The 25,441-nt window shown below is 34.9% G+C and overlaps 8 protein-coding genes across 10 annotated transcripts in view; 4 read left to right on the forward strand and 4 right to left on the reverse strand.

Annotated features, from left to right (window-relative positions):
- The window catches only part of LOC104740686 (protein RCC2), a 5,145-nt gene extending 4,268 nt beyond the window's left edge, over positions 1-877 (reverse strand). Inside the window, exons 1-3 of the mRNA XM_010461366.2 lie at positions 374-877; positions 178-239; positions 11-78 (exon numbers count right to left, since the gene is read on the reverse strand). Of these exons, the coding sequence (XP_010459668.1) occupies positions 11-78; positions 178-239; positions 374-587 (344 nt within the window). The 5' untranslated portion in view covers positions 588-877. The remainder of the gene's footprint in view (positions 1-10; positions 79-177; positions 240-373) is intronic.
- Positions 2,863-3,945, forward strand: LOC104740687 (histone H3-like 2). The gene is made up of 4 exons (XM_019235925.1): positions 2,863-3,053; positions 3,203-3,285; positions 3,380-3,470; positions 3,572-3,945. The coding sequence occupies exons 1-4, from the start codon at positions 2,982-2,984 to the stop codon at positions 3,740-3,742; spliced, it is 417 nt and encodes a 138-aa protein (XP_019091470.1). The 5' UTR covers positions 2,863-2,981; the 3' UTR covers positions 3,743-3,945.
- On the reverse strand, positions 4,842-6,740 carry LOC104740688 (aldehyde oxidase GLOX-like). The gene has a single exon (XM_010461367.2). It carries the CDS (start codon positions 6,670-6,672, stop codon positions 5,020-5,022), a length of 1,653 nt encoding a protein of 550 aa, XP_010459669.1. The 5' UTR covers positions 6,673-6,740; the 3' UTR covers positions 4,842-5,019.
- On the forward strand, positions 10,492-12,034 carry LOC104740690 (V-type proton ATPase subunit c2). The gene is made up of 3 exons (XM_010461368.1): positions 10,492-10,668; positions 10,779-11,064; positions 11,681-12,034. Exons 1-3 carry the CDS (start codon positions 10,590-10,592, stop codon positions 11,811-11,813), a joined length of 498 nt encoding a protein of 165 aa, XP_010459670.1. The 5' UTR covers positions 10,492-10,589; the 3' UTR covers positions 11,814-12,034.
- Positions 12,872-15,023, reverse strand: LOC104740691 (ATP sulfurylase 2). The gene is made up of 5 exons (XM_010461369.2): positions 14,467-15,023; positions 13,832-14,237; positions 13,488-13,748; positions 13,300-13,386; positions 12,872-13,183 (listed from the first exon to the last, which is right to left on the reverse strand). The coding sequence occupies exons 1-5, from the start codon at positions 15,021-15,023 to the stop codon at positions 13,043-13,045; spliced, it is 1,452 nt and encodes a 483-aa protein (XP_010459671.1). The 3' UTR covers positions 12,872-13,042.
- LOC104740692 (endoglucanase 2) lies at positions 15,301-17,774 on the reverse strand. Of its 2 annotated transcripts, XM_010461372.2 has the most exons (7): positions 17,676-17,774; positions 17,348-17,555; positions 16,858-17,141; positions 16,333-16,767; positions 16,096-16,234; positions 15,841-16,007; positions 15,301-15,734 (listed from the first exon to the last, which is right to left on the reverse strand). In XM_010461372.2, exons 2-7 carry the CDS (start codon positions 17,544-17,546, stop codon positions 15,402-15,404), a joined length of 1,557 nt encoding a protein of 518 aa, XP_010459674.1. In that variant the 5' UTR covers positions 17,547-17,555; positions 17,676-17,774; the 3' UTR covers positions 15,301-15,401. The 2 variants fall into 2 exon arrangements, with proteins under 2 accessions (XP_010459674.1, XP_010459672.1); XM_010461370.1 differs by lacking the exon at positions 17,676-17,774 and having other exon boundaries at positions 17,348-17,669.
- Positions 18,018-22,334, forward strand: LOC104740693 (HVA22-like protein h). 2 transcript variants are annotated; one of them, XM_010461374.2, is made up of 7 exons: positions 18,018-18,042; positions 20,674-20,714; positions 20,814-20,912; positions 21,013-21,069; positions 21,154-21,217; positions 21,324-21,530; positions 21,682-22,334. In XM_010461374.2, the coding sequence occupies exons 2-7, from the start codon at positions 20,683-20,685 to the stop codon at positions 22,153-22,155; spliced, it is 933 nt and encodes a 310-aa protein (XP_010459676.1). In that variant the 5' UTR covers positions 18,018-18,042; positions 20,674-20,682; the 3' UTR covers positions 22,156-22,334. The 2 variants fall into 2 exon arrangements, with proteins under 2 accessions (XP_010459676.1, XP_010459675.1); XM_010461373.2 differs by lacking the exon at positions 18,018-18,042 and adding an exon at positions 18,837-20,001.
- Positions 23,535-24,057, forward strand: LOC109128900 (endo-1,4-beta-xylanase B-like). Its single transcript, XM_019236118.1, has one exon. The coding sequence runs from the start codon at positions 23,677-23,679 to the stop codon at positions 23,857-23,859; it is 183 nt and encodes a 60-aa protein (XP_019091663.1). The 5' UTR covers positions 23,535-23,676; the 3' UTR covers positions 23,860-24,057.

Genomic DNA, 25,441 nt, shown 5'->3' on the forward strand with positions numbered 1-25,441 from the left:
AAAAACTCACTTAGAGAGCCCTGACACAACCGTTGGCCTGTCACGTTGGATCATATCTCCATGGCCTAATTGTCCTTTCTAAACATACAATTTCACATGAGAGAAGCTTATACAAAGTAGTAACCCATTTGTAAACAAACAAAAAAAAGAAGAAACGAAGGTGGATCAGAGCATTACCTCATTGCGTCCCCAGGTGTAGCAACGACCTTCAACGTCCAATGCCACACAATGAAACGAAGCTACATTTACACAGCAAGATAAAACACAGTTAAAATAAAAAAAATATAAAAAAAAGGGAATCAAATCGATTTCACCAAATATCACAGATTCAGAAAACTCTTGAGGAGGAGGAGTGAAGAAGAGGAAGTTTTACCGCAACCAGAGGCGACGAATCGAATGTTAATGCCGACGAGAGGCCTTAAACGAGTAGGAGAGACCAAGTTACCTTCCATCCCACCTTTGCGTTTCCCAACGATATCCCAAGCCGTAGCGCCACAAAACAATAGCTCACCTCCCTTCTCCTCCTCCTCCGAGCTCTCTTCCTTCTTCTTCTTCTCCGCCAACGACGAATTCATCGCATCTGCCATAAGCTTTGTTTCAAAATTTTCAAAATTTTTCTAGATCCAATAGACGAGTTTCGTTCGGGGGGTAAACGCGGCGAATCGGAGGAAAGCTTTAAAAGTTGGCGGGAAAACAACGGCTAGTGATACTGACAGAGCAGATCAGAAGCGACGACAAGGAGGATTGAAGAAGGGAAAGAAAAAAAAAAAAATGGGAGAACCAAATTCAGAAACCCTAAAACACACAAAAACAAAAATATTATATAAAGGACACAGAAGAGAGAACTAAAACGAAAGAAGCAACAAAATAAAAATAAAAAGAGAGAGAGAGAGATAAAGTGAGGTGAAAAAATATATATAAAAAGACTTAGAGTGAGAGAGATTAAATTGAAGAGATTTCATTTGGGGATTTCTCTATTACCAAAAGAATATACATTACTTTATATAAGAAAATTAATTCGTTAATATTTTGCTTTCTTTTGGCTTTGCTTTTGTGTAACGTTTTGTCTCTTCTTTTCTTTTTTCGTCACTATCTTTTGTTTTGTTCACTTCACTCGTGTGGAAAATTTTACTTTATTAATGTGCTTTTTTCTTGTTTCTATTAAATTACAAAAGTTTTGTCTTCCTAAATAAAGGAATCCCTATATTAGGTTTGGTGGTATAAAGAAGTAGTGAATTTGATTATATGGTGTATTTCAGTAATGAAATCTCTCGGAATAATAACGGATTTAAGTTCAATAGAAGGAAATATGGAGGTTGAAACAGAGGGGCAATGTTTTCAGAATCTGAAGAAGCAATGTAGCAAACATTCGTTGATTTCAAGTGAAAAGTCTACAAAAAAAAAGAGTGAACATAAAGGCCAACAAAGCCCAAAACGAAATTGTGAACAACATTAAATCCCGGCCCAGTTTTCTAAACAAACACAATTTTAAATGTAGCCAAGGTTTATTTTAAATTTAACTAATACTGTACATTTTTACCAACACAAATTAAAGTCATAAACTAAAAATTTAGTATATAAACTATCGTCACCTAATTGTGAGATTACTATGTCCAAGTATCTTTCTTTATTATGCGTAGAAAAGTAAATCCAGATTAGTATGTTTTCGTCAAGTATCATATTAATAAATACAAACTTATACAATATTATTCGTCTACGCGTGCTTCGAAAATGTGTCTTAGATAAATTATTATTTAATTTTATTCATATCACGTCTCATTATATTGTTTACTCTCTTTTGTTCCTTTTAATTGTATACAATCACAAATATTTACATGTAAAAAATATATTTTATTTCAAATAATAATATTTTCTGTATTGGCAATCAGCTCAAACAACACAAAATTATTCTCCCGGGCTGTAGCGCGGATCCAACTCTAGTTAAAAGATATTTTCTCTCTCCTTGTTTTGTAAGTGTGTGTTTTTTTTTTCGTTTTCTTTAAAAGTGTTGAAGTCAAATTTGTTTTGTTAGCTAGTTTTTTAATTTGTTTACTATAATTTTTTGTTTGTGTTTCTTTACATGCCGAGAAAGAAAAATAAATAAAGCTGTGTAAATAATGAATACAGTATGCTATTTATTATAAATAATGGCACAAAAATCAGCTGATTGAAATTAGGAAATGGTATATTCAAACTGAAAAAGACAAAATATGGAAACAATAGAAAATATAATAGATAACCACGTGGTGGTGGGCTAGTAGTTCCCATTTGGTTGGAAGAGTTGCCCTGTTGGTCTAAGTCAGGGATCAATTATCTCCAGATGCGGAATTGCTACTCATTTATTATGTGACCACATGGATATGGGCCCTTGCTTACGGCCTATTTGAATATCCGAAGAGAGGGTCTATCCGTGGGCTGCACTTCCCCCAGGGATTAGTCTCGGGCCCTCCATAGACCTGAGGATTTAGCCTAAGTTATGAAAAAAAATAGAAAATAGAATAAATCAATACTGTAGAATTGTAGATCTTTTTTAAAAGAAACAAAAAAAATACTTTACCAAATCCACTTGAGAAAATTGGATAAATAAAGCCTATGGATATTAAGGCCCAACCCATTAGTAACCCACGAAAACGTTTGGTAATTAATTATTAATCAACCAATCAAATTCGAATACGGAGATCGCACGTCAGCCTTCTCATCTCCTCTGCATAGAAAATTCCAATTTCCCAAAAACCGGTTCGCTCCATTTATTCATTTCTCCAAAATAACCGTCTTTTTAAAAATAAAAACCGCTTTCAACATCATTACTCATTATATAAGTGAAATCATCTCTACTACACACATACATCGTACGTTCACTTTACTCTCGCAATCATAAGTAACTGTCGGAAGTTTTCTTTTTGACAGTTATCATCATCATCTTCCTCTCGATCGAAGTCTCTTTGCTTCTCTCTCTCTCTTTCTGTTCTCGCTTTGAAGAAATGGCACGTACGAAGCAAACTGCTAGGAAATCCACCGGTGGAAAAGGTCCAAGGAAGCAACTCGCTACCAAGGTTCGTTCTTCTGTCTTTTCTATTCTTCTCATTACTTTTTTCTTTTTCTTTTATATCTCGAGTATATTATTGAGATCATGTTAGCGTGACGAATTACGTTTTGAGAATCGGTTTCTCATTCTGTTTTTTTTTTTTTTGTGTTATGTAAGGCGGCGAGGAAAACTCCTCGTAGACCGTACAACGGTGGTATCAAGAAGGCTCACCGTTTCCGTCCCGGAACCGTCGCCCTTCGGTGAGTTTCTGTTTTCTACTCTTCTTCGATAAATCCTTCCATTCAATGTTGAAAGCGTACGGTTGTTTATTTTGTGGGTGGTGGTGGTGGGTAGTGAGATACGTAAGTACCAGAAGAGCACTGATTTGTTGATCCGCAAACTGCCTTTCCAGCGTCTTGTTCGTGAAATCGCCCAAGATCATAAGGTATATAACTTATCAAAGTTCTTGTGAGAAATTAGTTTTTCGTTTTTGTTTGGTCATTTTGGTGAAAGATATATATAATCTGATATGAATTTATTACATAGGTTGATCTGAGGTTCCAAAGCCATGCCATACTCGCGCTCCAGGAGGCAGCTGAAGCATACTTGGTGGGTTTGTTCGAAGACACCAATCTCTGTGCACTTCACGCCAAAAGGGTCACCATCATGCCCAAAGACATTCAACTGGCTAGACGCATTCGTGGCGAACGTGCTTGAATCATCTTGATGATCTTGTAAACTTATCTAATATTAAATATTGTTAATTTGTATTTTGTTTTCGTTTGTTCTTTGATGGGAGGAGATAGAATCATGTAAATAGTGTGAGATTCGTACTCTATAACCCTTTGGTGTGTTTCCTTTCTTTCTATCGTTGATTCTTTAGGACTTCTCTTTTGCGTCTTGTTGTTAAAACAATATGTTTCGTGAATGTGTAATGAAGTGTTTTCTGAATCTCTTCGTATTTTTTTAGTTTTGTTTCATACGCAGCCGGCAGCTCTTGTTATAATGTGGCCAACATTTTTATCTTTTCTATTGGAAAAAAGTCTACGTATATGCTTAAGTGACAGATTGATAAATTAGATTTCTTATTTAATGGTTTCTCTATTCGCCAATAATGAATTTGGCCATTTGGGGATCAATTGTTAATGTTTCCATCTGAAAGAATACTCATCATCAAAAAAAAAACTGAAAGAATACTCTTTAATTATTTTATATGATTCGAGAGATATATAATATGCTGTAAAGATCTTAGATGATTTTTTTTCAGTCAATAAATTGAATGATTTTTTCAGTCTAGAAATCGTGTCTTCTATATGGTTTGCTTAGCTAGCTAATTTCGTCGTTCGAATGTTATATGTTGCATCTAAAACAGAGTTTGTAAAGATCTTAAATGATTTTTTTCAGTCAAGAAACTGAATGATTTTTTCAGTCTAGAAATCGTGTCCTCTATAGCTAATTCTTCGTTCGAACGTTATATGTTGCATCTAAAACAGAGTTACAGAAAAAGGTCAGACCAATTTTAAGTGCATGATTGCTTCTGGTTCCAGCATTTTCTAGTCTCTGTCTGAAGATCAAGTTGACAAGTTTTACTTCTTTGCTATTTCATCACTTTGTGCTTAAGATACACTAGCATTTAATTTCCTGTTTCAGTTCATACCAAGTTTTTCCCCCTATTTATATTAATCCCTTAACTTAATGTACATACAGGTTTGAACACGTTACCCTCGAAATTATACGAAGTTAAAGGGGGTCTTTTTGTAGTGGATGAATTATTATTAGTCTTGAATTTCTTAATATGTATATCAATGAAACAACCGACACAAAACAAGAGTATCCAATTAATTTATTATCATCAAATCAAGAACACACATTTTTAATTATTACATTCATGTACAATTAAATTAGGTTCTTCCTTAAAGAACCAATTCAACCAATAAATAAAACATACACACAGCCAGAAAGTATTAAAAATATATATATATATATATGGATCACTACTGTAACCTTACCCAAACACCTTCGCTTGGTATGTTTTGATTCACCACAAACATCATATAATAACCAGGCTGTGCAATAATCGCCGACTTCGGAGTCCTCACTTGAACCTCATACGTCGTTGATCTACCTTTCCTCGTAAACTTAACATTGTCCAAAACCAAAAGCCTCTGATTCATCGAGAAGGAATGAGTTGTGAAGGAAGGGAACACCATTGTAACTTTCACCGGACCCGTAACTTCTCCGATGACACTAAACTTCACCTTCAGATTCATCCCATACTTTATCCTGGACTGCGATTTAGGAGATTGAATCCTCGGACGAAGATTAGCAAACTGCTGTTCAAGATAAACCGGAGAGAAAGCTTCCAACCTTAACTCCGTGGGGAAAAGCACTCCGGTGAATTCATAGAACGCATGAGGATTGCTTCCTCCGACAAGAACCCTACCGTCACGTAAAAGAACCGCCGCGGAGTGATACATTCTCGGGATTGTACTCGGGTTCATGGTCTCAAACCTCGTGTTAACCGGATTCTCGGGATGGTATACATCCGGTGCCAAAACCGGTTCACGACCAAGCTCCCATGCAGCAGAACCAGAAGCTCCACCGTTAATGATCAAAACATCTCCGTTAGGTAAAAGCGTCATATCTCCCATGACTCTAGCATGCGGCATCGTCTCCACCGTCCATTGAGGATCCGCATCGTTGATCTTGATCCTCGCACACGTGTCAAGCGCTTTTACGAAAGTCTTCCTTCTAAAAGCGAGGTTGTACGATCCTTTCGGTGCACCTCCACACACCAGAACCTCTGCCTCGATTTTGGCCACTTCAAGATTCTTCAACGGTAATAGCACGGCTGAGCCAGTGCTCGGATAGCTCCTGGGATCACCACCGGGGATCGCCGGGAAAGTTTTCACCACCGTGTTCTTAACATAGTCGAGTAGTATCGCTCTGTTATTAGCGAATATAAATAAGTTCCCATCGGTGTTCATGAACACATAAGGATAAAGATTGTTCTCTTGTCCTCGATCATTAGTCTCAGCCAAAAACGGCAACGCAACTACGTTAGGATTTGTCGTTTTGGGGAAGAACTCGTAGTTGAACTGTCCTTGACCTCCGATGACGATTTGTTGTTTACCGTCGGGAAGAAGATGGTTAGAAGAGTACCATCTTCTCTTCGAGAGACCGTTGTCGATTTCGACCCAATCACATTGGTCGTTATTACAAGGAGAGAAGGTTCTCGCTTTTAGCGCCCCGTCTCTATCTCCACCGGTTTGGACGAGAACACCGTCCGGTCTAACCGAACCGGATGAGCACCATGTATTTGATTGTACCGTTAAGGGACGGACGGTGTTCATCGCGACGTCGTATTCGATCGAGTGAGCTGTGCAGTCCATTCTCGAGACGGCGTCGTTCGGGTTGTCACGGCAGTTACCGTTAGGAAGAGATATGTTCGATGGTCCGAAGTTGGTTCTGTCGAACATTACGACACGGTCGTTGCGGAGGAGCTGCATATGCATCGCGGAGATTCCGACGTTGGGGAGGAGGACGTTCCATGATCCTCCAGCGGCGGAGGACAGGTGGCGTGTTAGGAGGAGTTGGAGTGATGCTAGGAAGAGAGCATAGATTATGAATGTCGCCCGTGCTGCCATTTTGTTGTCTCTTATTTGATGATTTTCTTGTTTATGAAATGTTTTTGTGTTGTGTGATGATGAGAATTGTGTTGTGACTTGTGTTGTTTATATAGTGGTCTACGGGACATTAGTATACGTACGTTACGATTGTTAGCTCTGAATATTAAAATTTGCAAGATAGTATAATCAAGGTCTCGACTATTATTAAGATTTTATATGATTAAGGTTGGTTGAAGGAAAATAACAATTTTGTTTTCATACCATTATAATTTCTTTCAAACTTCTAAGACTATTAGAGTATGGACATTAGTGTAGGACACATTAATAAAATTATTTTCAGAGTTTCTTAAGTTTGGTATGAGCATTGTTACCCTTCACAATTGATCCCCTAAATAAAATAATAATATTTTAAATTTAAAAGATTAATTATTTAAATTAATAAATAAAAATATATTAAACATATTAGAGAGAGAGTCAGAGAGAAAACACAAATGAACTGGACGAACCGATTTTTGGGTTCGCCCTACCCAAACAACATCAACCACGCAGATGGTGCCACATATAACGAAGGACGCAGCAAATTACGTCCCGTTTGGAGAAACATTTGTTCGATAATATATTTATTTTGATTTAAATTTATAATTTTAATATCGAATGACGACCAAACTAACGCTAATGCACTTGCTCTTATTTGATGGTCTTCCACAACCGTAAACGTTAGTGATAATTAACTTTTAGTTAATAACGATTTCAGACGTTATCAAACTGTACAAAATGGTTTTTTACGACTGGTGTGAAACGATGCAAAAGAAGTAAAGAACCAATATACAAACTCCAAGGGAGACGTCGTCATCTTTTTTTCCTTCAAGTATATCATACTAATTCATATTTATCCTTTGCATGTTTCTCTAAAACAAAAAAGTTCAGCGGCGATTTTAATGTTCTATAAAAGAATTCATGAAATTACAATTGAAGTTTCATTGTCTGATTTTAATTCCATTGTAATGCTTATAAAAAGATTTCAAATCGATTTTTAATAGGAATTGAAGAAGGTCTTCACTGTACATATATGTTTTGATGTTTAATTTTGGTATCCACATTTCACCAGAAAAACATTTATGGAGATAATTATGTATGATCCATTATTTCATTAACTCTCTTTTTTTCTTTTCTATAAAATCACATATGATAAATCATCTATTTTCTGTAAGTATATGATTGTATTCAAATAATAATAATTAGTAATCACTATTTGAATGATTACATAAATCAGAATATGATTCGTGAAGGAAACACATAATGTATTCATATTATTGGATTTACATAATCCTCGAGAGGGGCTTCATATGTAATTATCGATTATTTGATTAATTAGTTTGGGAAACTGCAGGGACGAATTAATGATGGAGATGTTGTGTTAACTTCAAACACATATGCATGCAAACTATATATTATAATTATACAAGTCACAAGAGTTCTTTACGTTTTAGTTCACCAAGCAGGGGATGTTCTTCTGGTTCGTTGCATACTAATTATTATGGTCCTCGCAAGTTTTCTACTACTAATAATAACAAAACAAGTATAAAATAAACATACAAACGCATATCAGTTTTTAGAAAAACATTCATGCACATTAAATCGCTGCCTCGGTGTAGTCCCGATATTAAATATTTGTGAGAATTATATAGTATGTATAACATTAATTATTTAGCATATTAAGTTTGTGAGTAAATTCGAGTTTACATGAGTTTTGGACTAATATTTCTATATACCATTCTAATCCAACGAAGGGTTTGGAGTCTTTGCACTAATCTTATCATCTAAATGGAAATAAATAATAGTCGTTGTCATTATGTTTAGTTAAACATTATAAAATGCGTAGCATTTGCAACAATACCTATAATAGAATTAATAAACTCCATAAGATTCATCATATATCTTGATATATACACTGAAATGCTTACAATAAATTTCGTATTTATAGAACTATTTCAAATGTTATGTACACACATTTGTAAGATTTCACAACAAAAATTTATATTGACTTGGTGTCAGATATAAACGAATCCACTTGTTAATTTGTTTCGAAATGGAAATACATAAAAATAACAATTTCGCATTATTTATTCACATTGTGCAAATATATTAATATATGGTCCATTTCTTTCAACTCCTTTTTTTATTGGCTTGCTTTGGTGTCAACCGTCTTAGTTTTTGGTATATCATTGCATTCAAATAATTTTAACACACGATATATGTACTATCTGTCGAATGAACATTTTTATATTATTGGATTCACATCATCTTCGACGGACTTGTATGTACGTAATCGATTATTTGAGATTAATTAGTTCGGTAGGCTGCAAAGGGACGAGTTAATGATGGCGGTGTTGTGTTAACATAACATCAAACATGCAACTATATATTATACGAGTCAAAGTCCGTAACGTTTTTGACCTCCAAGGAGCTATATCATCTGGTTCATTGCATGTTAATTAATTTGGTCGTCCCAAGTTTTCTAACATATGAACTGCATGCGAATAAAGAAACGAATGTCAATTTTCAAAGAATCGCAAAACATTCATGCATATCAAATAGTACTATTGTGTTTGTCCCAACTCCCAACGATGTTAAGTTAGTTATATAAACATATTTGAATTCGGTGTTAAATTGATTTTTCGTAGTTAGATTTTTATATCTCAAAACAAATGCTATACTTTTCCTTTGTTTATTTCATGTTAGATGAACTTTTCTGATACACACCTTTTTCACTCAATAATACGTACATTCGCATGTTGAGTTATGACTGGACATGCTTATTTTTTCTCCCTACACAGACGACGTATATGTTTACTTACACATTTGTAAATTAATATAAGCCGTATCACCAAATCTAATGATTGACGGATGACATTCCATTCATGAATGCAGTTAGTTGACTCTTTGTATTTTTATGTTGCTAATGCTAATCATTTGCATCCTATTTTCGCGCTACCATATTATAAACACACACACATACATTAACATGTTTTTAATCGGTTATAATTAGATTGTGTTTTAAGAAGTCAAAAAAAAGAAAAAGATTTTGTTTGGAAGCTGTTCATGTTATGATTTATTCTCCACCATACCTTATTATATATAAGTTTCGCTGACTTAGTTAATGATTATTATACTATTTGAAAAAATGTTAATCTAATGGTTATCGTCGCTCGAAAAATCATCTCCCATAGAAGTGGCATCATGTCAACTACGACCTGTGATTAAAAGTTCATGCTGATCGGCTTAAGCATTCATATAGATATTGCTCACGGGAGAAATTTTTTAAACAGATCCGTTGCATATAAAGCAAACAAACACTAAACAATGCCTTATCTTGCAACTTTTATTCATTCATACATACTAACAGGAAACAGAAATTCCATACCAAATAACCATGTCAATTAGTAATCAAAAATCATCAAATGTCATGACTATAAAAACTCAAAAACCACTTTTATTCTTCTTAACCATCGTATGTATATAATAGTTTCAAAATTTCAGTATTTTTTTTAAGTTTTGGATTCGACTTTCCCAACAGGCTAGTATTTAGATAAATATTTCCTAGTAAAAACATCGTCAAGCAAAATCTTTCAACTCTTTTACAGAATTAGAAAATTGTGCATTGCAAAACTCCAAAAAAACAAATATGTGAATGAAATGTTTATTACGGTACGGTTTTGTTACATTTTTGGTACGGTTTGGTTAGCTAATTTAAGACCGGTTTAATTTCACAGGCCGACGTACGGCCGGCAATGACTAAACAATCAAAATCAAATCATTTATTATATTGACAGAAAAAAAAACAAAAGAAGATTGGTTTCTCTGTTTCTCTCCCAAATCCTCAAAACACATTTCTTTTGTTGTCTCTTTGCCGATCAGATCTCATCGGACGAGCCATGGCTTCAAGTTTCAGCGGCGATGAAACTGCTCCTTTCTTCGGATTCCTCGGCGCTGCCGCCGCTCTCGTTTTCTCCTGTAACAACATCTGAATTTCCCATTCCCCCGATCTCTCTTTTTCCTTTTCGCACAAATTGAAATCAACGATTTGATTCTGATCCAATCCGATCCGATTTTGTTTTTTTCAGGTATGGGAGCAGCGTACGGTACAGCTAAGAGCGGGGTTGGTGTAGCGTCGATGGGTGTTATGAGACCAGAGCTTGTTATGAAATCTATTGTTCCTGTGGTTATGGCTGGTGTTTTAGGTATTTATGGTCTCATCATTGCTGTTATCATCAGTACTGGAATCAACCCTAAGGCTAAGTCTTACTATCTCTTCGATGGTTATGCCCATCTCTCTTCTGGTCTTGCTTGTGGTCTCGCTGGTCTCTCTGCCGGTATGGCTATTGGCATCGTCGGTGATGCTGGTGTTAGGTAACTTCTCTATCTGATTCCACGATGATATTATCTATAGGCTGGCTAATTCAATTTGTTCTAAGATGTTGAACTTTTCTTAAACATATCTTAGGCTTGTTTTGGTTTGTGTTTGTGTTTGATTCTCTGTCAAGTCTCGATTGATTCTTTGTTCATACTTGAGTCAAGAAAAGATTCAAACTTTTATGATCCTGAAGTTGATCATCTCTAGGCTAATTCAATTTGTTCTAAGATGTTGAGCTTTTCATAAACATATCTTAGGCTTGTTTTGGTTTTGTGTTTGGTTTGATTCTCTGTCAAATCTCGATTCTTTGTTCATACTTTGAGTCACGAAAAGATTCAAACTTTTATGAACCTGTGATGATGAAGTTGAACATCAAGGTAGTTTTTGATTGATTCAACATCACGAGAGCTTAGTTCTTTTCATACTAGGGCTGTTCTGTCTTGTTTTGCTATCTTAAAGTCTTTTAGAAATTGGTTGTGTTAGTTGTTGTTACTGGATGTGAGAATCTAAGGGTGCATGATTTAGCAGCAGCTCCTGATATTGTTGCCATGTGTTGTTATAATGTGAGTGAAAATGTTTGTCTTCGTAATCTCGTGTCTTTGTGTGATGCAGAGCCAATGCACAACAACCGAAGTTGTTCGTGGGAATGATTCTGATTCTCATCTTTGCTGAAGCACTTGCGTTGTACGGTCTCATTGTTGGTATCATCCTCTCTTCTCGAGCTGGTCAATCTAGAGCCGAGTGAAACAATTCAAAAGTATCTCTGCTATATGAGCTATAAGTCCTTGTAATGGTTTGGTGTTCTTTTGTGGTATTGTGAGTTTTGAGTTTCTCATGAAAACAAACACCATGGGTGAAAATTATTTGACTTTTGGTTTCAAAACCATTTATTTGTATTTTCTTTGCACACTACATATATGGATACATCAATAAGTAATAAAATATGACCATTCTCTTTTTGCCTTTCATTTTTTGTTTTCGATTCACTAAAGTATGAACTGACAAAGAAAAAGAGGAGACCGAGAAAATATTATTGAAGACCTTGAAAATTATTAACAAACTTCTCTCATCATCAAGAACATTATTTGGTTTCGAGTTTGCAGAACATTATGAGTTTACATGAGACAAAAAAACATGGATTCAAGGGTAATACAGTAAAATTTCTATAAATTAATAAGGTCGGGACCATGAAATTTTATTAATTTATAGAGGTTTTAATTTATCGATAAATTAATAATTTTTAATTTATCGATAAATTAATAAAATATTGATTTATCGATAAATTAATAAAATATTAATTTACGAAAAGATTTTCTCATTTTCTTATCATTCACATTTTTATAGAGTTTTTTTTTTAATTTATAATCTTGGCTATCGTAAAAGGATGAATGTCAATTGTTTACTATATTATTTAGGTAAAAATGATAAATGTTAGAAATTTAGAGTTTAAAATAAATTGCTACTACTATCCTTCATGGTAATGATGAAGTCGAAAATGATATTGCGATACTTTTAGAACCAATTACTCGTATTTAGGACTCTCCACAATTTTTGAATGCAATTTGAGAAGATAACAATGAAAAAGATTAGAGAACTCCAACAAGAATGCAAATTCAAGAATATGAAAACAACAATAAAGTCATATCTCACTATATTTTCTTAGATATATATGTATATATATATATTTAGTTTATTTGATTATTAATTTATGATATTAATGAGACCATATTTTTACATAGGATTTCCAAAAAAATATTATCTTATTATTTTATCGAAATGTGTTATTTTTTACACCAGCCTAACTCGGATCGGAATAATTTATTAATTTATAGCGAGTATTAATTTAAAGAATATTAATTTATAGAGGTTCTAGTGTAGTTTAAGCAATACAATTCCAAAAAAAGGTGAAACAAAAAGCCTCTTATAGATCACTAAAAGAAGCTTCAATTCTGAAAGAGATGCTAATTAGATTCTTTAGGCTGAAACAACGGCTTGTTGTTTTGAAGATTCTTCGCTTTCTTGCAAGCTCTCATAGTATTTGACAAGAACATTCCATCCACTCGGACACATAAACCCATCTGGAGGATTCTCCCCTGTTCTTGCATAAGTTCGCATCTACAAGAAAAAAAACAAGAAAACCGAGAAAAAAAAACAGGTGTAATCGCAATCAAGAAGAATCTTGGAAACTGGAGCCTTCAGTAAGACTCAAAAGACTTGAAACTATCTCTTACCTTTGTTCCAGAAATGAAAAGAAACTCTTTTGCACGAGAAGGATCGAAAAATGCCATCTTCTTCTCGACTGTATCATAAGCTGCAACCTGAAAGATACAAACAACACACATGATTGAGAATTGAAGCAGCATATTCAGAGATAATCAAGAAACTAAGATTTTGCAGTCAAGAAATTATGTTATGTTACCCTAAATGGAAGAATATTTAGTTTCTCAAGTCCAGGGGCCATGCTTAAGACTTTCTTCCCATGATCAGGATCATAAAGATCTCTCTTCTCAGTAGGATGGCCCATTCCTGCAGGATCACGACCTACAATGTAGAAATTAGCACCTGCGTTGATCCTAGCCTTGGCGTGCCATTGAACTTCAGTTGGACCAGCATAGTGCATTGGTGATGGAAATATCGAGACAATAGTAGTTTCTGGGTCAAGAACTCCATCTTCTAGAACCTACAACATCATAATCAAATAAAATCATAATCTAAATGATTAATAAGGAAGACAAACTCGAGAAAGACCAGTGAATTATTCACCTTGCTATGTTGTTCCATCCGAACATCAAGAGGAACATCATCAGCTTTCGTGAAACCTCCTAAAGGATGAAGCAAGAGAATAGGGTTCTTGTAACCCATATCCAAAAGCCTTTTGCGTGTATCATTCATCAACAAAGCATGTCCATTGTGCACAGGATTCCTTAACTGGAATGCAAACACAGCATCGGCCTGACGATTATCAAACTCTTTCCTAAGCTGTTTGGGAGAGAGCCTGTAATGATCAAGCCCATCGTTATACTTAATCGGCTCAAAAACTTCTAAATCGCCACCAATGAGCCAGTTTCCAGATGGAGTAATGTATTCTTCCACATAAGGCAATCCTGGAGAAGTAGTTCCCCAAGTTCTAGCTATCCTTTCTTCCTTGTTGTGTTTGTATATCTCTACACTGCAATTCACCAAAGGAAAGATTCAAAACAAGAAAAAAGTCCATTACTTTAAAAACAGGATTACACACATCAACAAGCCAGCGAACAAAAGAACCGAGATTGAAGTAGTTGAATGTCAAATTGTTCAATTCAATGCTTCCATAGCTATCAAAGAAGCTCTTTTTACATAGTCTTCTCCTTGAAGAAACATAACAAAGTTGTAATTTTTTATATACTTTTAGTTTTTACCTTCGGAGAGAAGCGATGATATCACCTTGGGGGCAAACAAGAGCAACATTTTGGGATGATCCGATCTGTTCTTTGGCCTCATCATCAATGGCAAGAACAATAGGAAGAGACATGTTGACAAAAGTCCCATTTTGTAACCTAAGAGAATTAAAATGCAAACTTTGCAAATACTCATCTTCTCTCATGAACCCTTTCAAAGGACTAGCCCAACCTTCGCTAATCACATGTACCCACTCAAGATCAATCTTCGTAAGCTTCACTTTCGGCATCGTCTCTGATTCAGCTTTCTTCGCCCCAATCTCAGATTCCGGTACAATCAATTCCACCAATTCACCACCGTCTGGGTCAATCAAGGAGCTCCTAACAGCCATTTTCGAAGAAGAAGAAGAAACAGATTGCATTATTGTTGGGTTTCGTTTATAGACCAAATTGACAAAAGGGTTGTGATTAAAAGAAGAATCGAAGGAGATTTGATTGGTGAAAGAGGATGACTTTGAGTTTCTAGGTTGGTAGAGAGTGAGGTGCGAAACGTAGGAGGATCTGATCAGAAGAGACATGGATCTTCGTAAAGATAGCTGCTTTGGGAATGAAGCGAGAGAAGTGGAGAGTAGAGAGTGAACAGTGAAGGGTCGAACATGTTGGGAGGAACAAGGAAGAAGACGAAGACTGAAAGAGATCCACCACACGTTTTTCCTCTTTTGGCTCTTTTGCTTCTTTTCTAGTTTGACGTTTTGCAGAGAATTTTTGGTTTGTGGATGTAATTATTGCCTTTTCTGTGAAATGTCCTTTTCACCCCTTCTTTGTTCTTGGGGGACCCGTTCCATTTTTGTAAAATGCTCTCGACAAACCATATACATTTAACATTTTTATACATTACATAACATTTATAGAATGAAGCAAATAAAGGTGTGTGATTCTAATTATATAAAAAAGACTCATATAAAAGATTCTATTGAGGAAGACGTAGTAACCAAACTCGACAAGAGACCAACGACAAGAGCACTGTTATAAGTGCTTGGCTCGTTTTGCATAGAATTGTTCCTCGCGTCTATAAACGTGTCGTTCAAAAACGGTCCACCAACAAGTGCACCATAAGCTACGTTCGGATTTGGTTCCTCCGAGTTAAGCCACTTGAACCCATCTTTGCATCCTGTGTTTGCATCAGCTGGTATCGATGCTCCTCTATGATGCACAAATTCTGGATATTTCTCACCATATCCCACCAAATAGCTCATTTTCTCTGGATTTTTCCCTAACATGTAATCAGCCTGCACATTATATATATTTATATCAAGTTCTGTTCTCTGAATTGTGATGTTAATTTTATAGACTATTTTGGTAACCTCATTCCTATAGTAATCTATATGTACGGACCTGAGATCTGGCGAATTTTCTGAGATCTGAAGATTTGAAGGATTGGTCATCACAAGACAGTTCCTTAATACCAGAGGTGAGCATATAGTCACTGTAGAGTGTAGCTAAAAATGCTGAGGACACAGGGTGTTGCAGCGCATTCCATTCACTAACCCATATTAGACCACCTATCAAAACAGAAGATAACTACCAATTAGTGATTCAGAATATTTCTATCGTTAGTGAATGGTTTAACGTGAGATGTAAGAAAAGTACCATCAGTTCTACTAGATGTAGCAGTTGGGGAGCTTGGTATAAGCCCACACATGACAGCTTCTGCTGTGTCTTTATACCCTTGAAGTCCTTTGCTGTCTGATAACTCTTTCTTGAAGAAGGTTAATCTTGATAATAGTATCTGCAAACGTAACAAGTCACACCAAAATGTTATATTAATCAAACAAGCAAGAACATGAATCATATGATTTATAAAGAAGTGGCTTGTCTTTATTATACATGTGTTCCTGGAAGCTTGTTGTCCCAACTAAACCACGACGGACTTCCAAAATTACCAAACTCTTCACCATTCTTCGACACAAAGTCAAGGTATGTTTTATCCTCTGTTGCATGGTACAACCATGAAGATGCCCAAAGAAGCTCATCCCCATATCCAGTTGAGTTGTAATAAGGCTGAACCTTAGGTATGCTGACACTGTAAGATCCCCTGTTATCGTCTGCGAAATCGAACAACTGCTTCGCATGCTTCAGAAGCGTGCTTGAATACTTGGTATCACTTTCTTTGAAGACTAAAGATGCTGCAGCCATGGCTGCTGCTGTCTCCGCAGCAACCTCAGTCCCTGGAGTCTCTGTATCAATCTTGGTAAGAGTTCTATTCCTAGACATTGTTTCTGGCCTATCCCAGCATTTATGATCCGTCTCCGGATTTCCCACCTCCATGATTAAAAAAGCCAAATTGAATAAATCTAAATCAGTACTCTAATGAAAGATTCATTCATAATGATGGATCGAGCATTAACGTACCTGAATATAGAGAACATTTGGAGAAGGATGAGCATTGATAAGGAAATCAGTAGTCCATTTGAGAGAGTCTTTAGCATGATCCAATAAGTTAACAGAAGCCATTTGATCACCGTACTCAAGAATGGACCAGGAGAGAACTGTAGCAGTGAAAGCCATAGGGAAACCAAACTTCATGTGATCTCCAGCATCGTATAAACCTTTGGAAAGGTCGATACTTGCTTCACTTCCATCTTTAAGACCTGAATCTCCCCTCCATGATATTTTGTTGTTCTCTAGCTTACCAGCTGCATCAAAAGAACATGAATATATAATTTGTGCCAAAAGCGAAAAACACATTGAAAATGTAATTCAAGAAAAAATTGATATTCAAAAAGCTATGAGTTTGGAGACCGTGATATTCACAATTTGATTAAACAGGGGATATAGAGAAATTGAGATAAGCATTACAACGAACAAAGAAACGAGAAATGTGATGAGGAGAATGGTATACATTTCTGGATATCGAAGAATTGCATAGCGATCTTGAGAGCATCAGCGTACTTCTTATCAATGGAGCCAGGTTGATCATCACCGGAGTGGTTTGATCTATGCCTGAATGTTAAAACGACCGCGAGAATAACAGCGATTAAGACGATGATACCGATTAACCAAGTACAACAACAACATCTTGACTTTGGTTTCGCCACCATTTTGTTCTCCTTAGGTCGATATTAAAAAAAAAAAAAACAGAGTTAGATGTCAATAATGGACATGGCTAGATCTAGGGATTCGAAAGCAAACAGATTTTGGCTAAAAATAATGAAATCGAGAGGGCGCACCGACACTGATCAAACCACGCGGGACGGGATCCGTTTTTGCCAATTTTGTTTTCGTAATTACGGGAGTACCCTTGCCTGGGAAGGAAGCAACGTGGGCGAGTTGCAATGTCCCAATTTGGTAGTTGCGATGACGTTCTAATGTTTTTAATCAACTTCTTTTTTTGGTTACCTGTAAAATTCATTACGAGTCATTTAGTCAACTTCAACCATCACATCCAGTTTTTATTTACTCGTTATGCGGTTATGGCGTTGAGGCCAAGCAAGCAAAACATGTGCTTACTGATATAAGTAACCTTTCGACTCTTAATGTCCAAACATTTATTTCAGCTCAGTTGGTAACGGGTCTAGGTGTAGTGTAGTTCTTGAGGTAATGAGTTTGAATCTCTCAATCTCCTATTATTGCATTTTTTCAAGTCTTTGTTGTATGCTTATCTTTTTTCATGCTACTTAATTTTGAGTTCCAAGTTCTATGTATATAATACTCGTTCTGTTTTACAAATAGTGTCATTTTAGAGTTTTATTAAAGAGTATCATTTTAGAGTTTTATTTTTGCTTCACAAATATTGTCATTTACATTTTCAAAGCATCATTTTATATTTCAAATGCATATTTTATATTAGATTTCCTAGTTTTACCATTAAATTAACTCACTAAACAATTATTAAATAAAGGTATATATGTATATTTTAATGTTTTCTTAATTTGTGTGAAATGTGTTAAAGTGACACTCTTTGTAAAACAGAATTGTGAAACAGAAGGAGTAATACAAATATAGTTTATCATTAGTTCTAGAATAAGATTAGTTTCAAGATAAAATGATAATACAAAAGGATGATAATACTAATCTCAAATAAAATTTTAACATGGTACCTACATTTTTTTTCTGATTTGGCAGCAACAAATTACTTCATTTTTTTCGACATAAGTGATATTTGAATATTTATACTTATATGCTTAAATAATTTTGTTGTAAAATAAGATTTTGTGCACGAGATATGTCGAATCAATTTAAATTTAATTACAATTAAGAACTAAGTATAGATTTACCATTGTTATTTTTAATGTCATTGAAACTAAAAACATGATTTCCTACTCTCTCTCTCCAAATCTAAAATTTGGATTCAAACTTGAAAAAAATATACAAATTTAAATTTGTATAACCTGTTTGACTTGAATAACCTATTAAACTTGAATGCTATCATGGTCTACAATTATTGTCTCAATTGTATGGTTTACGAAGCAATAGCGAGAAGATCCCATAACACCATTTCAGCTAAAGTAAATAGTTAAAAATGAATCATAACGAAAGCTAAAAAGTAAAAACATTGTGATTTGTGTAACAATCGCTGGTATGATTTTTCAAATTCTTTTAATTACTTTTATTTCCATCACTAGCATTTTGTCTCTTTCACTGGTATTTTTATTGTATAATGAATCCACTTGATAAAACATAAAACAGAAGTTTCATTTTTCAGGTAATAGGTTAATTTTATATATAAAATATTTATCCTTTTATATTTACAAATTCCAAATCATTGTTATGAACCATCATTATCCATGCTTATTGTTTATTACTTATAGCCATACTTATTTATTGTTTGTAGAAAACAGTGTACCCTAACATTAAAAGGAATCTAATATAGAATTCAATGGGAAAAAGGGACCAAATTAGTAAGAGAAATAAAAATCCACCAAAGAATTCATCAAAAGAAAAGCTACCATTTTGGTCATAATTATATGAACAAATATAGCCATACTCATTAAATATTTTAGGGGAAAATAAATCAGTCAACCAATCAAATTAAGAAAATAAAAAGAATCCAAAGAAAAAAAATGATCAAATTGGTTAAAAAGTATATAAATTCCAGCACAGAATTCACAAGAAAAGCTTGGATCATAGTAAGACTAGAAAATATAAGCTACAAAGTGACTACAGTATATCCATTCTTCGAATCCCAGATGTCAACGATCTAAACCGTCCATTTCAAATCACAGGAAAGATTAACCTCTAAGAATCGTAGTGTACGCTAGGTCATAACACAGAGAACCATTTAACCCCCTTTCAAATAAAAGTAAATAGTAGTATTCCACAAGAAAAATAAAAATTTTAATTTAATTATTTTACCTTCTTTTTTTTTTCCTCATAATCATTTTGTCTCTTTCCCCGCTCTCTCGCTCTCGCCGCCGTCTGCGTAACGGTCTCCGGCCGCATTACGCCGATCATTCTGTTCCCTCCGCCGACGTTTCGATACCGTTTCCGCCGAAGTCTATCTTGAAGTGTTCCGATTCGATTCACTTTCCGAAACTTTTTTCTTTTCTTCAGAAGGTATTATTAATTTGTTCATTCGGTTGGAGCTCAGTTTCGTCTTGTTAGAGAATGTGTTTTGTTTTATCAATGGCGATCGATTTGAAACTCTTCTTCATCAATCTTCACTTCCTTGTTTTTAGTTTTCTGTATCAGATGCTGCTTTAGTTAGTAGTCGGTTGGTTTGCAATCGATTTCAAAATTTGTGCATCTTCTCTTAGATTCGTAGCTTCGATTTTTCAAAATCCGAATTCGAATGTCGAGTGCTCTGAGATTTTTGAAACAAAATCGAATCCAAATCTTGTTCACTTGAATAACCACATTTGAGTTTGCTCTAGTCATCTCGTCGCCGACACTAATCTCATTTTACCAGTAAGGACTAAGAAGAGTAGATTTCATACAGTAATGTACATTCGTTCATAGGATTCAGATTTAATGATTTCTCGTGCTTCGATATGTGTGGTTGGTTGAGAGCATTAGATGATCCAGCTATATGAGTTTTGTAAAAAGTTATGTATGCCTTAGCTGGAGAAATTACATAGTAGGGTTCCGTTCATTGATTGATTCTCTCTTGTTATGAGTATTGATTCTTGTTAGTTGAAATAGTATTATTACTCACGCATCTTTTGTTGTGTGTTCTTCATATAATTTGCGTGGCTTGATGATTATATTTTTGTTGTTCCTTTTTATCAGGTGTGCACAATGATTGGATCGTTTCTAACAAGAGGGCTTGTGTATGAACTCTGATCTCTTTCATTTGAGGTTTCATAAGTATTACTACTTAATCAATGAATTCTGTGAATTTGTATTTTTGACTTTTCGTTTGTTGGCAGAATGGTATTTGGATATGCGTATCCTGCTTATGAATGCTACAAAGCGGTTGAGAAGAATAAGCCTGAGATGCAACAGCTTCGGTTCTGGTGCCAATATTGGTTTGTGATGATTGGCTTTCTCATCTGTTTCTTTTCTTGAGCTTCTGCTTTGACTTTTCTTTTGTTGTAAAGTTTGGTTTTCTTTTCAAACTTGTTGCAGGATTTTGGTGGCTGCTTTGACCATTTTTGAAAGAGTTGGCGATGCTTTTGCTTCCTGGTTGGTGTTATTGATATAGGAATGCTTTCAGATGAATAGAGATATATTATGTACTTACTTTGTTTCTGTCATGTTTTCATGAAGGGTTCCGCTATACAGTGAAGCAAAGCTGGCATTTTTCATATATCTTTGGTTCCCCAAGACCAGAGTGAGTAAACTCTAGTGGTAGCTAAAAGAGAGTCAGTTAGTAGTAGTACCGGTGTATATGATCCATTTGAGCTCAGTCTCACTGTTCTTTTCTTTTCTTTTCACAGGGAACTACATACGTTTACGATTCCTTCTTTAGACCATATGTTGCGAAGCATGAAAATGAAATTGACCGTAACTTGATTGAGCTAAGGACCAAAGCTGGAGATATGGCAGTTATATACTGCAGAAAAGCAGTGTCCTATGGACAAACAAGAATCACAGAAATCCTGCAGTTTGTAGCTCTACAATCAACACCAAAACCTCAGCCTAAGGTAATCATATGATGCACTTTAAAAATACCAAGAGCAGCCAAGCATGTCTATCTGCTTTTCATCTTCTTCTATATGCTCGCTAGAAGATCATTAAATATGTTTCTCCTTGTACAATAGTGATAATGTTGATGAGTGTTTCTTGATTCATTAGGTAAAGAAGCAGGCAGAAGAGGAGGAACAGAAACAACCGGATCTTAAGACGACGAGCCAAGCAGCTTCCAATCCTCAAGCGCGTCTGCAATCAAAGAAACCACAGCTTCTAACCAAAGAACCTATATCATCAACAAAGCCTCTTTCATCCTCCCCGCGTAAGCAGCTGCAACAACAACAACAACAACAAACAGAGATCAAAGAAGCAAAAGCAAGCGTGTCGCAAACCAAACTCACTACTCTATCTCCACCAGGACCACCACCATCGCCCTCAACCGCCACGAAGCCAAACTCTGATCCGCCGCAGCCATTGTCAACAGAGGAAGAGAAAGCGGCACCGATTGTTGCAGCCTCACCACAACCAGCGTCTGCGATTCAGCGAGCGTCTTCTGCGAAAGAGACGATAATGGAGGAAACACTAAGGGTCACTCGCGGGAGTCTGAGGAAAGCTCGTTCAACGGGAGTACCGCGCTAAATAAGCAAACACACAAGTTCACAACTCTTACCTTTTATAATGGTTTTTTTCTAAAACAGGAATAATCGATTCTATTAAACGGTGTTATTTGTCGTTTTAGTTCGATGTAAATTTTTCAGACTTCAGACTTATATTGGATCTTGCTCTGTTCGTTTGATGTAGAATTTTCAGAGTCTTCAGACTGAGGAGGGAAAAAAAAAAACGATTCCAATGCCAGGCTTTGTACCTGGATTTCACCAGAGAAATTAACTTACTTGAGTGCTACAGTGGATCTGTTATCAAATAATATACTTAATTGTTTCTATAAACGTTCGTTGACTGGACCCGTTACGTTTGGGCTAATTCTCTTGATTGTTGATTGCTAGGCCCATACAACATACAAACAGGCCTACCGCTGACGCAAGTGATAAAAATTACATTTTGGGTAAATTACGTTAACTACATTTTGGGTAAATTACGTTAACTATGTTATAAAAATTATAATTATAAGAAATGCCAAGCATGAGAAAAAATTTAAATAAGGAAATTATCAAAATTATCCATAAGACCATAACTGATGTGAAAATGCCTTTTAATATCTGAATGCGTCCTTACTATGTCAAATTTTAGGGGCTTTGAACAAATATTTGTTGTATTATTCACATTTTGACTTCAGGTTTGATGTTTCACAAATATCGTAAAAAGTCGACATCCGTTTTGTCTAGAGATGTTTTGTATGTTTTATATTTGACCAGTATCTTCGTCACTTTCATACTTGTATATATATAAAATACATTATTTAGAATAATGTACGTATTTGACAAATTATACATTTCGATTTTTTTTTCCTCTTTAAAAAGAAAAGAGTAGCTACTTATTAATGACGTCAAAGTGAATGCGTCATGCTGAAGAGTGAAGGCCTCAATAATGGTGGTGTGAGTGGTATAGGTTGAGTGCGTGGCGTGGCGGCTGCATCTCTAATAAAATAATTAATGTTGTTGCTAAAGATATACATATATCGTAGTGACTAGTGCGTAGTAGTAGTAACACATGGCCTCCATTAGTTATCCACCGTTGGATTCGAAGATAAGATGATACTTTGAAGCATTTCTATTGGGAGATTCTTACTAAAAATACAAAATAAAGTACAAAATAGTATTTATTTATTAAAAAATTATGAGAATTTTATGGAAGAATTTCTCATTTGAGATATCTTTTTGAAAAACTATATTTTCTACTCAAAACATTGACATATTCACTTTATTTTTTACAAATTATAAAATTAAACTATCTATATACCAATTAAATAGTTTATATATTATATATATATATTTATTTTCCTATAAATTATAAAATAAAATAATCTAAATATTAAAGCTACATTATGCCGAAGTTTGTACATCTTTCATTGCAAGCGGTAAGAAAAAAAAGAAAAGATTCCTTCTCGCGTCTTTCTCGTGATCCCGACTATAACTATCCAACTTTTAGTTTTTCATTTCTTTTGTACAAGCACTCTTCGGTGGAAACAAGAAAGCAAAAAACATGAGCGACCCTAGTGGCCAATCTTCAACAACGACTGTCGGTGGAAACAGCGGCGGCAGCGGAAGTAACGGTGGAGGTGGATGTGGAAGTGGCGGCTCCTTTGGGAATCAGCCGCAGAGATCAAAGGTGAGGAAGCAAGTGTGGGCTGGAGTTCTCGGCATCTCTTCCTCCACCAATACTTAGTATATATCTCTTTAGTTCCACCGGAAAATAACATGTGTCTCTAATGAAAAATGGTGGTGGTAATTAATAATTATGCTTGAATCTTGATCATCGTTCGTGTTAAGTGTTAACTATGTCTGAATGACAAGGATATCACTAGATCATCTTCATCGTCATTTGTTATAAGATTTTGAAATATATATATTTTGTTTCCTTTAACTTCTGTAAATTAAAGGATTTAATCCCAAAACGTGAATATTGTGTGTAGAAACAATTAGGGTTTCTCGTTCAAATCAATACAGAGCGATATCATCATAAGAAATCTGAATGCGAGTCAAGTAGGCTAGATCGCTTGCATATAATTTTGTGACACATTTGTCGGTAAGGTATAGTCTGAAGAATGAGCATTAATTAAATAAAATGATAATTTTTAAATATTAATTCAAGTAATAGAAATATTCTATGGTGTGTGTATTGAATGGTATACAATCCACCGCTATTATTGTTCTTATCCATCGTCAACAAATATTTTACATATATTACCTCCTCAACTATTTCTCAAAAATTATTAACTACACGAGTCATTAATTTATTGTTTTAATTACAATCATTTCTCATGTTACAAANAAAAAAAAAAAAAAAAAAATCAATATATGTACTACAAATTTACCGTAAAGAATGGTTTAAGGATTTGAACGGAAAGGATTTTCAATTTACTACAACAAGGTGTCTTCAAGTTCCAGTATTCAACTAAATACAATTTCTGTTTCATTTAGGCCTTATCCGTATTGAAATAAAATGATACGATAAGTAAGTTTTAGTGTCACCATCTCGACTTAAATAGATACCTACCTAAATTTTTGTTTTGTAGATGTTTAGACCATTAGAAACATATTGGGATGTGTTATGTTATCTATATGAGCAGATCAACCGACTTGGAGGTTCTCGAATTAACAAACCCCGACCAGTTGTGTTACTAGATATATTTTTTTCTATACACCAACACATTAAACCAATTGACTTTTAAATTAGTTAGTCGTAATAATTTGAGAGAAATGATAAAGTAATTAAACTTAATTATGATTATCCAGGTGTTGTTATATCTTTAAGTAGAAGACATAATCATAACTGTGTTTAATTATACCAACCAAGTATAAGTTATATAACTAGAGCCCCTCATCCTATAATGATTTCACCAAAAGCCTATGCACTTCTTTGGAAAAAAACATACTCAAATTTAAAATCAAACTCTTGTTTTTTGTTTTTGTTTCGGCTCAACTTCAAATTTATAATCAAACTCTTGTTTTGTTCTCTAGGCGATTATAATCATTTTTTTCTTTTATTTTGAATTGATAGTTACGGAATGGTCTGAACTACTAGTTCAAAGCCAAGTGTACAATGTATCTGAAGCAGGACCACAGCTTATTTTCAAACACCATGATAATAGTACTTACTAGCTAGAGAGTACAATTTAGCTTTTAATTTTGCCTTATATAATCAGCTCATGATTAACCGTTGATCAATTCTCGGCAAATATGTTTCCTCATTGTCAACGAAAGCTCGGTCTCATTCCATGTGATAACATAAGCTACTTCTAATTTTT

This window comes from Camelina sativa, chromosome 14, assembly GCF_000633955.1.
Source record: "Camelina sativa cultivar DH55 chromosome 14, Cs, whole genome shotgun sequence".
NCBI classification, from domain to species: domain Eukaryota; kingdom Viridiplantae; phylum Streptophyta; class Magnoliopsida; order Brassicales; family Brassicaceae; genus Camelina; species Camelina sativa.